The 13,839-nt window shown below is 51.6% G+C and overlaps 1 protein-coding gene across 1 annotated transcript; it reads left to right on the forward strand.

Annotated features, from left to right (window-relative positions):
• Positions 1 to 1,077: 1,077 nt before the first annotated feature.
• RBM15B (RNA binding motif protein 15B) lies at positions 1,078 to 3,373 on the forward strand. The gene has a single exon (XM_082266039.1). The coding sequence runs from the start codon at positions 1,136 to 1,138 to the stop codon at positions 3,335 to 3,337; it is 2,202 nt and encodes a 733-aa protein (XP_082122165.1). The 5' UTR covers positions 1,078 to 1,135; the 3' UTR covers positions 3,338 to 3,373.
• The last annotated feature ends 10,466 nt before the right edge of the window (positions 3,374 to 13,839 follow it).

Below are 13,839 nucleotides of genomic sequence, written 5' to 3' on the forward strand. Positions count from 1 at the left end.
TAGCAACCACCCAAGGAAAATCCTGAGAGATTTCCAGTCAGGCTTCATGAGGCACACAAATGGCCTACACATATAGCAAGGATTCTAAGAGAGGCCTAGCTGTTACTGTTCACCTCCACCATCACAAAAGCGAGCTCCCAAACGCTGAGCTCAGATCTACTGCATCGGGTGATAGAAAGTGCAGGTGAGGGAGTCTAAATCAAAGAAACAGCTTGATTCCGTGATGATGGAGGTGAGCAGTAACAGCTAGGCCTCTCTTAGCAACCTTCTTAGGAACATCCTGACAGTTTTCCAGTCAGGCTTCATGAGGAACGTAAATAGCCTACACCGATAGGCAAGAGTGCTAGGAGGTTTCTAAGTTTGGCCTAGCTATTACTTTTCACCTCCACCATAACAATAGCGAGGTTTCAAGCGTTGAGGGAGTTTTTGCTTTCAATAATTTTTATTGAAATATTCAAAATAGACATATAACAAAATAAAACATAATGAACAACGTGGAGGAACATGAGATAATGAATACATGAGGAGTCAGGATGTCACAAAATTATGAAAGGCAGTGTACATGGGGGAGAACATATGACCTGTCGCAGTAGCATAGAACATGAATTATGCATATAACGTGGTCTAAGGTTGAGAGAGTTTTTGGATAAGTGAGAAGTTTGCCTTTAAGGAAGCCATTTCTGGACTCCATATTGTAGCATTTATTTTAGGGCAGGGACGAGTGTTCTGGATTTTTATTATTTTTTGGGAGGTATAGGTAAGGGTGTAGTTCTTTAAGTCGCACAGCCTGGTAATTAACTTTTATTTTTATATTTTTTTTTCCCCTCAGAAGGAGGCCAGCAACCATTTTGCGGTCGCCCTCTTAGCCGCGCACGCCGGTCTCCAGCAAAATGGCCGCGCCGCCCTCTCCTTTCCTGGAGTTGCCATGGAGGCCGCGCTTTGACGTCACCGGGAAGGGTCGGCCTCCTCGGCCAATGGCCACAGGCGTCTGCCGGTCACGTGCCCCCTCCGCCCTATTCTCCCCCTCCTTCCCCTCGGCGCCGACCGATGACGCGCGCGCCCGCCCTCGCTCGCAGTCATTGTGGAAGATGGCGGCGGTGTGAGCGCGCCCTCCCCCGCACCCAGCGCCAGCAACATGAAGCGGCAAAGCGAGCGGGGGGAGTCGAGCCCCGGCCGCGCCAAGAGGGCCCGCGAGAGGCGGGAGGAGGCCCACAAGAGCTCGGGGAGGAGGGAGAGGGCCGGCCAGGCCTCATCACCACGCCGGGCCCGGGACCCGCCACCCCCGAGGCCGCTGCTGCTTCCGGACAGCCCGGAGTACAAAACCCTGCTGGTCAGTAACCTGGGGTCGGCCCTCCCGGAGCCCCTGCTGGAGGACTGGCTGTTCCGCCACTTCCAGCGCTTCGGGGACATCAGCGTCAAGCTTTCGCACACCCCAGACCTGGGCCGAGTCGCCTACATCAACTTTCGCAGGCCCGCGGATGCCCGCCAGGCCCGGCACGCCAAGCTGCGACCGCTGCTCTACGACCGGCCGCTGAGGGTGGAGCCAGTCTTTACGCAGCAGAGCGTCCGCCGCCCTGAACCCAGCCCGCTACCACTGACCGCATTGCCCACCTCGCCCCGCCACCTGCTGCTGCCCCCGGGGTCCTCGGCGGACACCTACTACAAACTTTACGAGGAGCGGGTGAGGAGTGGCGGCAGTGGAGGAGGAGCCAACTACCGCCTCCCCAGCAGCGCGGCGGCGGCCGCCAGCAGCACAGCCGACGACGAGCAGCTGGCCCCCGAGGACGACCACCGGGCCACCCGCAACCTCTTCATCGGCAACCTGGACCATGCGGTGACGGAGACGGACCTGCGGCGGGCCTTCGACAAGTACGGCCCCATCGAGGAGGTGGTGATCAAGCGGCCGGCCCGCAACCAAGGCGCCGCCTACGCCTTTCTCAAGTTCCAGAACTTGGACATGGCCCACCGGGCCAAGCTGGCCATGAGCGGCCGCCTGCTGGGCCGCAACTACATGAAGATCGGCTATGGCAAGCCCAACCCCAGCACCAGGCTGTGGGTGGGCGGCTTAGGGCCCAGCACCTCCATTGCCGCCCTGGCCCGGGAGTTCGACCGCTTCGGCAGCATCCGCACGGTGGACTACGTCAAGGGCGACAGCTTCGCCTACATTCAATACGAGAGCCTGGACGCCGCCCAGGCGGCCTGCACCCAGATGAGGGGCTTCCAGCTTGGGGACCGGCGGCTGCGCGTGGACTTTGCAAAGGTGACGCCGGAGGAGGCTGCAGCCGCCGCGTCCCGTTACGCCCCGCTGCAGGCCGCCCCCTACCCTCTGCCCCTCTCCTATGAACTGCTCCAGTCCGAGGTCTACGGCCGCCACCGCGCGGCGCTGGAGCCCGACCTACGAGTGAGAGACAGGACTCCCCCGCACCTCCTGTACTCCGACCGGGAAAGGCCCTTTGTGGAGGCGGGCTGGCTGAACTCTGAAAAGCGCAGCGCCGCCCGGGTCGTCCGCAGCCGCAGCGGGGACCGCGGAGGAGGAGGAGGCGGCGGCAGCTCAAAGACCCGAGAGGAGAGACGAAGACGACGCAGCTTGTCCGGGGATAGAGGCCGCAGGGTGGAGCGCAGCCCCGACCGCCCCAGGAGGGAACCTACCGAGAGGGAGGCCAGCTCCACCCCTTCCCCGCAACACAATCACCGCCCCCCACCGCCAGAAAAGCCCCGCCCCCCTACCCCCGAACCACCCCAACCCAGGAGAAACCACCACCCCCGCCCACCCGAGCCCCCAGCGGAAAGAGAGTCCCCGGGGGTGGAGAAGGGACGGACGCTACCGCCCGTCTGGTGCGGTCACCTGGTACTGAAAAACAGCTGTTTCCCCACCTACATTCACTTCCTAGAAGGCGACCGCGACGTGCCCAGCGCCCTGCTGAGAGACCGCTCCGTGCCCGGCGGGGGCAGCCTGACACAGCTCAAAATCGCTCAGAGGCTCCGGCTGGACCAGCCCAAACTGGAGGAGGTGACTCGCCGCGTCAGGCAGGGCGCCCCCGGGGGCTACGCCGTGCTTGTGGCCATCCAGGCCCCGCAGAACGAGGGGGTGCTCCCCGAGGAACCCAGCCTACAGCGGCGCCTGCTCAGGAACCTTGTCTCTTACCTAAAACAAAAGCAGGCGGCCGGAGTCATCAGCCTGCCCGTAGGCGGCAGCGGGAAGGGCAGAGACCCCACCGGCATGTTGTACGCTTTTCCCCCCAGCGACTTCCACCAGTTGTACCAGCAGAGTGCCCAGCGGGTGGTGGGCAAGCTAGAAGAGAACATGATTATTGTGCTGGTGAAAGATAACGCCTGATGATGATCCTGCTATAGACTGCCTCCTACCCACTCTGTCCTCTCTTAGAGATGTATCTGAGCAGTGTGCCCGCTGCTGTACCCTCCCCCTCCATAGTGCCGGAGGGGGCCCCCAGCTCTGCTCACATAGGGCCACTCTGTCACTGGTGACCCCCTGTAAAGAACAGTTTGTATTTTCCTGTCCTCCGATCTTTGCTACAAAGTATCTCCAGCATAGAACGCTTGTCTGTCAGACCTGGTCCCCCCCTCTCATGGAGTGCTGTGGTTCCATCCACCGACCCCTAATTCATTCACCTGTAGTGACCTCGGGGCTGGCGGACGAGCTACAGCACTTGAATCTTCAGCGTCAGACTTCCCTCCAGATGTGTTTGGTGCCTAATCCCCCCCCCTCTAAGCACTGTGGTTCAATCTGCCAACCTAAATCACTACTGTATTGATATAGGGGCCAGCGGATGGATCTACAGCACCTGATGCTTGCCAGATCCCCCCCCCCCCCCTCCCTGAGTGATGTGGTCCAATCCCCTGACCCCTGGATCACTACTGTCTAGCAGTGACCTCGGGGCCAGAGGAGGAACCACAGAGGGCTACGGGGTTATTAGTCTTCAGTATCCCTCCAGATTTAGGTCTGGGCCCCCATTTTAGCCGGGCCCCCAAGTCATTACTGTACCCTGTAGCGATACTTAGGCTGGTGGACAAGGAACCAAAGAGAGCTTTGGGGTTATTGGTCTTCAGTATCCCTCTAGATTTAGGTCTGGACCCCCTTTGAGCGGGGCCCCTAAGTCATTACTGTACCCTGTACTGATACTTGGGCTGGTGGACAAGGAACCACAGAGAACTTTGGGGTTATTGGTCTTCAGTAGCCCTCCAGATTTAGGTCTGGGCCTCCTTTTTAGCGGGGTCCCTAAGTCATTACTGTACCCTGTAGTGATACTTAGGCTGGTGGACAAGGAACCACGGAGCCCAAGAATCTTCAACCTCCATCCAGGTCTTTGCCCATTGCCCCCCCCCCCCCGGTGCATTGGTTTGATCCAACCCTACTGATGTATGGTGGGCAGATTGTACCAATGTGCTCAGAGGGGAACCAGGCACCCAACACTTCTGGATGATGCAGTATAGTGATGTCAGTTGCAGGGGGAAACTAGAAGAGTCTTTGAGTGCCGTAGATCTTTAAAGCTGGTCATACGTTATACAATTTTCTTGTGATTTACCTTCCAACTATGTAGTGCAAGGTCTGATGGCATACAATATGAAAGTGTTTGGGTCCGCCCTCATTTTCTATGGTTTTAGTAAATTTAAAGGGAAATTGTACAATGTATGGCCAGTCCAAGGCTTGACCATACACTATACAGTCAGATTGTTTAGATCTATCATGTAGTGCAGGGGTCTGACTGATGTATATCAAATGATTTGTTTTAAGTTTATCCTATTCTGTGATTTATTTTGGTAAATTGTACAATCAGATTGTACAGTGTACGGTCAGTCTTTATGCTGGCCATATGCTCAACCTGTGTCCCTCCAGCTGTTGCAGAACTACAAGTCCCATCATGCCTCTGCCTTTGGGAGTCATGCTTGTAACTGTCAGCAGCTTGCAATGCCTCGTGGGAGTTGTAGTTCTGCAACAGCTGGAGGGCCGTAGTTTGGAGATTCCTGCATGAATGCTCAACCTGTGGCCCTCCAGCTGATGTAGAACTACAAGTCCCATCGTGCCTCTGCCTTTAGGAGTCATGCTTGTACCGGTCAGCCTTGCAATGCCTCATGGGAGTTGAGGGCCACAGGTTGAGCACGGATGTACAATCTCCTCTGGATCTACCGTCAAGTATGTATTAGAAGGGCATTTGCATAGAAATGGATAGAATTTCATAGTTTTGGTAAAATGTAAACGAGATTGTACTGTGTGTGACCAGAATGAAGCTAACTACGCAATCTGATTGTATCATCTCCTTTTGGTCTACCGTCAAGTATGTATTATAAGGGCATTTGCATAGAAATGGATTGAAATGCATAGGTTTGACCTCACAGATTTGGTAAATGTAAATTAGATTTGTACAATCTGGGTGTATGGGCTGACTATGCAATCTGATTGTTCTACTGTCAAGTATGTATTATAAGGGCATTTGCATAAAAATTGGATACGAATTGTATAGGTTTGCCCTCCTATTACATAGTTTTGTTTAAATGTAAACAAGATTGTATAATCAGATTGCAAAGTATATGGCCTGTCTTATGCTATACAATCTGATTGTACAATATCTGTCATCAGCTATGTAATATATAAGGGCCTAGAAATTGATTGGATTGTATGGGTTTGTCCTCGTATTACATAAATATGGTAAATATAAAATGAGATTGTACAATTTGGTCTACCGTCAAGTATGTATTAGAAGGGCATTTGCATAGAAATGGATTGAATTGCATAGGTTTGACCTCACAGATTTGGTAAATGTAAATTAGATTTGTACAATCGGGGCGTATGGCCAGGCTAGGGCTGACTATGCAATCTGATTGTACCATAATCTCCTTTTTTGATCTACCGTCAAGTATGTATTGTGAGGGCATTTTGCATAGAAATTGAATTGCATAGGTGTGACCTTCCATAGATTTGGTAAATGAGATTGTACAATCAGATTGCAGGGTGTATAACCAGGCTGGGGCCAGACTAGCAATCTGATTGTACAATCACCTTTAGATCTACCATCAATGCTGCCTGATTTTGGTTCTATATTGAATGGATTATTATAGGTCCTCCTATTACATAGTTTATGGTAAATCTAAAGGAGATTGGAGTCAGCCTTGGGCTGCCCATACATTATACGATTTACCAAAACCGTCTAATATGAAGTCAAAACCGAAACCCTTTCTATTTGTATGCAATCAGGGAGGCCCTCATATTGCATAGTTGAAGGTAAATCTAAAGGGAATTGAATAAGAAAATTGTAGGTCCAGCTAAGGGCTGACTATGCAATCTGATTGCACAATCTCCTTGGATCTGCAGTACAAGGGTCTGATTTTGTTTCTATATCGAATGGCTTGTTTTAGGTTTGTCCTCCTAATTACATAGTTTATGGTAAATGTAAAGGAGATTGTCCAATCAGTCTTGGGCTGGCCATACGCTCTACAGCCTAATTGTACAATCAGATTGTAGGGTGTATGGTCAGGACTAAAGCTGAAAACACACTATCCAACTTTTGTGGTTAGATTTCCTTTAGATTTACCTTTTCTATGTAGTACAAGGGCCTGCCAGATTGCATGCAAATTGAAAGTGTTTAGGTTTGACCTCCTATTATATGGTTTTGGTAAATCTAAAGGAAAAAGTCTTCAGAAAATCTTATAGTGTGTATGGCCCATAAGGCTGACTATGCAATCTGATTGGATCCACAAGTGTAGTACAAAGGGCCTGATTTTGGTTTTATATTGAATGGCTTGTTTTGGGTTTGTCCTCCTATTACACAGTTGATGGTAAATCTAAAGGAGATTGTCCAATCAGTCTTGGGCTGGCCATACGCTCTACAGCCTGATTGTACAATCAGATTGCAGGGTGTACAATCAGATTGCAGGGTGTATGGCCATTACTAAGGCTGACTATGCAATCTGATTGGAAGTGTAGTACAAAGGGCCTGATTTGGGTTCTATATTGAATGGATTGGTTTTGTTTTTAGGTTTTTCTTCCTATTACACGGTTTTGGTAAAATTGCACAAGTAACTTGTATAATGTATGGCCATAAACAATGTAATTGGAGGAAAAACATAAAAACAAACCAATTACATTGTTTATGGCCATACATTATACAAGTTACTTGTGCAATTTTACCAAAACCGTGTAATAGGAGGTCAAACCTAAATACTTTTTAAGTTGTATGGCAGTGATGGGGAACCTTGGCACCCAGATGTTTTGGAACTACATTTCCCATGATGGTCAACTACACTGCAGAGTACAGGAGCATCATGGGAAATGTAGTTCCAAAACATCTGGGGTGCCAAGGTTTACCATCACTGTTGTATGTATGGAGTCATGCCGGCCCTTGTACTACATAGTCGACGGTAAATCTGGAGGAAATTGAACAAAAAAAGTTGCATAATGTGTAGCCAGCTTAAGGCTGACTATGCAATCTGATTGCACAATCTCTCCTTTTTTTGGATCTGCAGTACAAGATCCTGATTCTTGGTTCTATATTGAATGGCTTTTTTTGGGTTTGTCCTCCTATTACATAGTTTATGGTAAATCGAAAGGAGATTGTCCAATCAGCCTTGGGCTGGCCATACACTCTACAGCCTGATTGGAGAATCAGATTTTAGGGTGTATGGTCGGGACTAAGGCTGACTATGCAATCTGATTGGATCCACAAGTGTAGTACAAGGGCCTGATTTTGGTTCTATATTGAATGCCTTGTTTTCGGTTTGTCCTCCTATTACACAGATGATGGTAAATCTAAAGGAGATTGTCCAATCAGCCTTGGGCTGGCCATGCACTCTACAGCCTGATTGGAGATTGTAGCCCAATGAGACAGCGGTTCCGTTCTTTACAGGGAAACCTTGTCAGGTGGGGAGAAGGTCTCTTATAATTTGATGTTTTCGGTGCCCCCCGGTGGTGGGGGTGGGGTACAGCCAGGCATAGCAGTAGGGAGAGTCGTCCTATAACTTCCTCCACAATGCATAGTGACAGATCAGGTTCCTTTTTCTATGAATGCAGCCGAGTCCTCCCAGTCCTTTTGCTGCTGGACAGATAAAGTGTATTTTTTTTTTTTTTATTAATTATTGTCCCCCCCCCCCCCCCCCCAAATGTCTGGTGTTTATCTGTCCCCGAGCCCCACGAGGGCCCCCTGACGAGTTGTGCGTTGTGTGCGTTGAACGGGTGGTAGGGAATAGCTAAATCTTCTATTTTTTTTTATTCTTTTGTCACCGTGGTTTTGCGTTCGTTTCTTTTTTTTATAGGTTTTTTTGCTTGCTTGAGACATGTCCCGTGTTCCCTGGTAGCGGGGGGGTTCCTGAGAGTGCCTTATGTTCTAGGTGACGCTGTGGTGGGGGGAGGGGGGAGGGAGGGGGTGCCGTCACCGTATCTTTGGATGTGTGTGTGTGTGTGTGTGGGAATAGGGGAGGAGTAGCCGGATCCCCGGGGTCTTATTAGTTACTCCCTGTTTATAACCTCGGAAATCCTCCGGGGGGAGTTAGGCGCAGCTTGTTATCTGGTAATGAAGCTTTATGTTGCACCACACCCTGAGCATCTGTTGGAAGGGAGGGGGGGGGGGGCGGCAATGTGTGTGCACTGCACCCCCCCCTCCTCCATGGTCTGCAGGTGAAAGGACGTCCTCATTAGCACTGTCCCGTCAGGTGATTGGTGGAAGGGGGGGCAGCAATTTGTGTGCACTGCACCCCCCCCCCCCCCTTCATCCATGGTCTGCAGGTGAAAGGACGTCCTCATTAGCACTGTCCTATCAGGTGATTGGTGGAAGGGGGGGGGGGCGGCAATGTGGGTGCACTGCACCCCCCCCCCTCCTCCATGGTCTGCAGGTGAAAGGATGTCCTTATTAGCACTGTCCCGTCAGGTGATTGGCGGAGGGGGGAGAGCGGGCCGCACTCTTTTCACTCCTTCTTTCAATCTTTAGATAACAGCGATTTTTACGTTGTGTGTGTTGTGTACGATGTTACCCCCCCTCCCCCCGAGAGGTCAGGGTGCCACGCTGGGACTTGTAGTCCGCCAGTAGCCAGGGGGGGGGGGTAGTTGAGGCGTTTCCAGACCAGCGCTCTCTGATCTATAAATGTTAATGACACTGGAGGAGAGAGGGACTCGTAGGGACTCCTGTTTATTTTATTTTACTTTGTTTTTTTATTTTATTTTTGAAGCTATAGAGGTTTGTTGACGCAACAATAATCACAACAGCACTTCCATGAAATTCGAGTGAAAATGAGCAAGGGGCCTATTTATATAAAAGATCGGCAAAATAAACAGTTTTTTGTTTCTCATTATCTGCCCGGTTTTGCTGCTTTTTGTTTTCTTTTTTTTTTCCTGATTTTTATATATTTTGTGAAATGTGTCACCTGGGGGTGGGGGAGGTGTGGAAAATGGACGGAAAATGGGAAGTGATGTCGTCTTGAGGGATGTTAAAGCCAAATGCCGTGCCAAGCTGGCCCAATTCCACGATTTCCATTATTTATAAATATGGCTGCTGTCAGCGCTGTATAAAGTCTTTATATGCAGCATCAACTACATCCAGAATACGGCGCTGTGTTCCAGCAGCGGAACGGAAACTTCCTGGGAAAAAAGTTGCCGCTCAGCCAATCACAGGGAGCCTCATAGTTTTATGAATGCACAGTTTCCTGTGATTGGCTGAGATCAAGATTGAGATGAATCCACCTCTGCCGATCAGAGGAAGCCTAGCATGTAATTATAAAATACAAGGCTTCCTGTGATTGGCTGAATTGGGGATTTTGATGCATCTGCCTGCTTCCTTACCTCAGCCAATCAGCAGAAGCCTGGTATCCAGTCATAAACTGCAAGGCTTCCTGTGATTTGGCGGAGTTGGAGGTAATGATTGGTGTGGGGAGGCATGATGATGTATCCACCTGCCTCCCCCACATCAATCCTTTTCTCCAACTCAGCCAATCACAGGAAGCCTTGTATTTTATGGTTTGATGCTAGACTTCCTTTGATTGGCAGAGGTGGATGTGTCACAATCTTGATCCCAGCCAATTACAGGAAACCATGTATTAATTCGTAAAATACAAGGCAACTTGTGATTGGCTGAGTTAGATTGTGATGTGTCCACCTGCCTGCCCACCTCAATCAGAGAGAACCTAGTATCCATTCATCCAACCCCAAGTAGCCTTGTATTTTATGAGTTAGAGATTGTGATGTATCCACCTGCCTCCACACTTCAATCGGAGAGAGCCTAGTATCCATTCATAAAATACAAGGCTACTTGTGATTGGCTGAATTAGAGATTGTGATGTATCCACCAGCCTCCCCACCTCAGAGAGAGCCTAGTATCCATTCATTAAATTACAAGGCTACTTGTGATTGGCTGAGTTACAGATTGTGATGTATCCACCTGCCTCCACACCTCAGAGAGAGCCTAGTATCCATTCACAAACTACAAGGCTTTCTCTTTCATTCATTGACGGACACAGCTCCTGGTATTCACAACCATTAGGTTATACTGCCCCCTACAGAAGTAGAACACTAGGCAGAAAATAATTCTGGCTACACCCATGATCAGTCCCAGGGAGTATGCTCCCTCTCTGCTATATCCTAGTCAGGAGTTAGGACCTAGTTCCTTGCTGGGATCTTTGGTCCTGGCCAATTTTTTTTTTCTTTTTAGATAGAATTTTTTTTTCTCCTGGATTTTCCCTGTGAGATCTACAATCAACTGCCAAACTGGGCGATGGGCTGGATAATCTAGATCCAGTGGTCAACCCAGTTTAGCCAGCGTGCGCACGTAGACCTCAGCTTTGGCCAAGGTCGGCCATGACATAGCCCCACTGGACGGGGGCTGGCCTGTGAGGTCGCATATGATTGGGTCTCGGCCGGAGTCGAAGCGTTCCTTCTGGCCCACTGCCCCCCATTTAGGAGAGGGGTTCTGTCTGGAGTGGTGCCAGGTATGGTGAGTAGCTGTCCCCCTCTCCTGGAGGGTTTTGGGGTGGACGTGGGCCCCTCCTTGGGACGGTCGGACCGCTGGGTTCCCCTCCTTCCCGCAGGCACCACCCCTTACCGAGTCCCTCACCGCCCCCCCCCCCCCCTCTCCACATGCACTCGGGCTGTTTGGGTGGCCTGGCCACTGTTCCTGGGGTGGGGACAGGGCCCTTACTAGCGATAGGGGCCGGGGGGTGCGCCGCCAGTGACCAGGTGATCGACTGTGTGGGGGGGGGGGGGTTGTACCTGGTGGCAGCTCCTGAGGGCCCCCCCCCCCCATCCTGCCTGGATCTGTTCTTGAGGCCTGGTCTCCCTCCTGGGTCCCTGTATGCTTTGTGGTGCCGCCATTTTATTGTAGCCTGTGTATTCCTATACACGGCGGCCATGTTTGTGTAGTCTGGGGGTCATTTTGCGGTGGAGCCATGTGGGCAGTGATTTCGGCAGAGGGAGCCCCTCATCCCTTGGTTCTGACTCCTGGATGATTTTACTTCCTGATTGCTGCTCATGTAGTGCATTGTCCTGGTGGCTGCAGGCGCTTGTTTCTGCTGGTGGTGGGTCTGGTGGGGTCCTCTCCTTCTTGGCTGAGGATCGCTTGGTGCTTTGTGCCTAGTGAACAAGGGGTGCTGCCAGGTAGGGCTGCCACGACGCGTCGACTACAAAAAATCGTTGACGTGCGTGAAAAGTGTCGACGCGTCAACGCATGACGTCACACGCCCCCGGCCGGCCGACGCGCCGCTTGAAGCATTGCCTGCCGGCCGGGTGAAATTCCCCCGCCGGGCTCCGTCGGAGACGAGAGGTGAGCGCTGACCGTCTCCAGCACCCCTGTACTCCCTGTACTGCCACAGCTTCTGCCGCAACACACATTCGCCATCCTCCCCGACCACCCAGCTACTTAGACATGTCACATTTGCGGCGCTACACCGGCTTGTAATGGCCTGTACTAGGTGGGAGGGCTTACTGGGGGGTCTGTACTGGGAGGGGGGACTTACTAAGTGGTCTGTACAGTACAGACCACTTAGTAAGCCCCCCTCCCAGTACAGACCCCCCCCCAGTAAGCCCTCCCACCCAGTACAGACCCCTTAGCCCCTCTCCCAGTGCAGACCCCTCAGTAAGCCCTCCCACCTAGTACAGTCTGTACTAGGGAGGGCTTACTGAGGGGTCTGCACTAGGTTGGAGGGCTTACTGAGGGGTCTGTACTGGTGTACTGGGAGGGGGGCTTACTAAGTGGTCTGTACAGTACAGACCACTTAGTAAGCCCCCCTTCCAGTGCAGACCCCTCAGTAAGCCCTCCCACCCAGTACAGACCCCTTAGTAAGCCCCCCCCCCCTCCCAGTGCAGACCCCTCAGTAAGCCCTGTACTAGGTGGGAGGGCTTACTGAGGGGTCTGCACTGGGAGGGGGGCTTACTAAGGGGTCTGTACTGGGTGGGAGGGCTTACTGAGGGGTCTGTACTGGGAGGGGGGTTTAGTAAGTGGTCTGTACTAGGTGGGAGGGCTTACTGAGGGGTCTGTACTGGGAGGGGGGGCTTACTAAATGGTCTGTACTAGGTGGGAGGGCTTACTGTGGGGGGGTCTGTACTGGGAGGGGGGCTTACTGAGGGGTCTGTAGTGGGAGGGGGGCTTACTGAGGGGTCTGTATTAATTACAGGATTAATTAGCTAATCAAAAAAACACTAAATTAAGCAAATAAAATAAAAATAATCGTTAGATTAGTCGACTAATCGTAAAAATAATCGTTACATTAGTCGACAGACAAATTAATCGTTAGTTGCAGCCCTACTGCCAGGTTGGGGTTGTCCCTTAACAGTGTTTTACACCTTTTGTGAGGTTCCCCTGTTGACTCATGGAGTTTTTGGAGCACATTTCCCCACTTGATCCCTTCTCTGAGGCTGCGGGTCCCAACCATCCATGCACTGACGGCGGACCTGGAGTCCCTTGTGTCTCCCGGGTGGAGATGGCTTTCGGACGACGAGCTAGCAGAAAGCCCCCCCCCCGTCTTCCCCTGCCTCATCTGCCTCCTCGGATCCTAAATCTTTTGATCGCCGCAGACGTGGGTCTGCAACCATGCGCCTGGAATCCTCTGGTAGTGAGGATGGTTCCTCCACATCTGTGACCACGCATGAAAAGGCGCTGGTGGATGCACTGATTGTATCTATGCGGGAGACCCTAAAGATGGAGGATGCAGCTGAAGCTGCGACGGAGGCGTAGGTACCCTTTGGAACTCACAAGCCATCCAAAGCAGCAAAGGTGTTTCCTTTCCCTGCCTATTTCGGCAGAATTGTTGCTAAAGAGTGACTCTGGACAGACTCCAGAAATTGCAGGCTGAAATTTGCTTCCTGCTGTCCAACAGATGGTTGTCCCTCCGAACTTGCATGCGGATGCTGGGCCTGATGGTGTCTACCTTTTGAGGCAGTTCCGTTTGCACAGTCCCATATGAGGTCCCTGCAAAGGGAGATTCTGACCAAATGGGACAAGAATCCGCAGTCTCTGGACAATCAGATCCGGCTGTGTCGGAACGAGGGAGTCCCTGATATGGTAGCTTTGTTCTCTGCCACTTCGGCTGGGAAAATCCTTCCTCCCCTTGTATTGGACAGTGGTCACCACGGATGTCAGCCTGTCCGGCCGGGGAGATGTCCTCAGCAAGCATTCTGTTCAGGGGATCTGGACGCTGGAAGAGACTACCAGACTACCGATCAATGTCTTGGAACTCCAAGCGATCAGACTGTGTCTGGATCATTGGACAGATCATCTTCAGGGATGTCAATCACCAAGGAGGCACAAGAAGTGTTATGGCAACTCTGGAGGTAGCCAACATTCTAAGGTGGGCAGAACGGTTTGTTCCAGCCATCTCTGCCGTACACATTCCTGGGGTGGAAAATTG

Source organism: Pelophylax lessonae (assembly GCF_965119305.1).
Source record: "Pelophylax lessonae genome assembly, chromosome: 8".
NCBI classification, from domain to species: Eukaryota; Metazoa; Chordata; class Amphibia; order Anura; family Ranidae; genus Pelophylax; species Pelophylax lessonae.

Bases quoted from the DNA above. Each gene is read 5' to 3' on its own strand.
- RBM15B (XM_082266039.1), top strand. From the start codon at position 1,136: ATGAAGCGGCAAAGCGAGCGGGGGGAGTCGAGCCCCGGCCGCGCCAAG.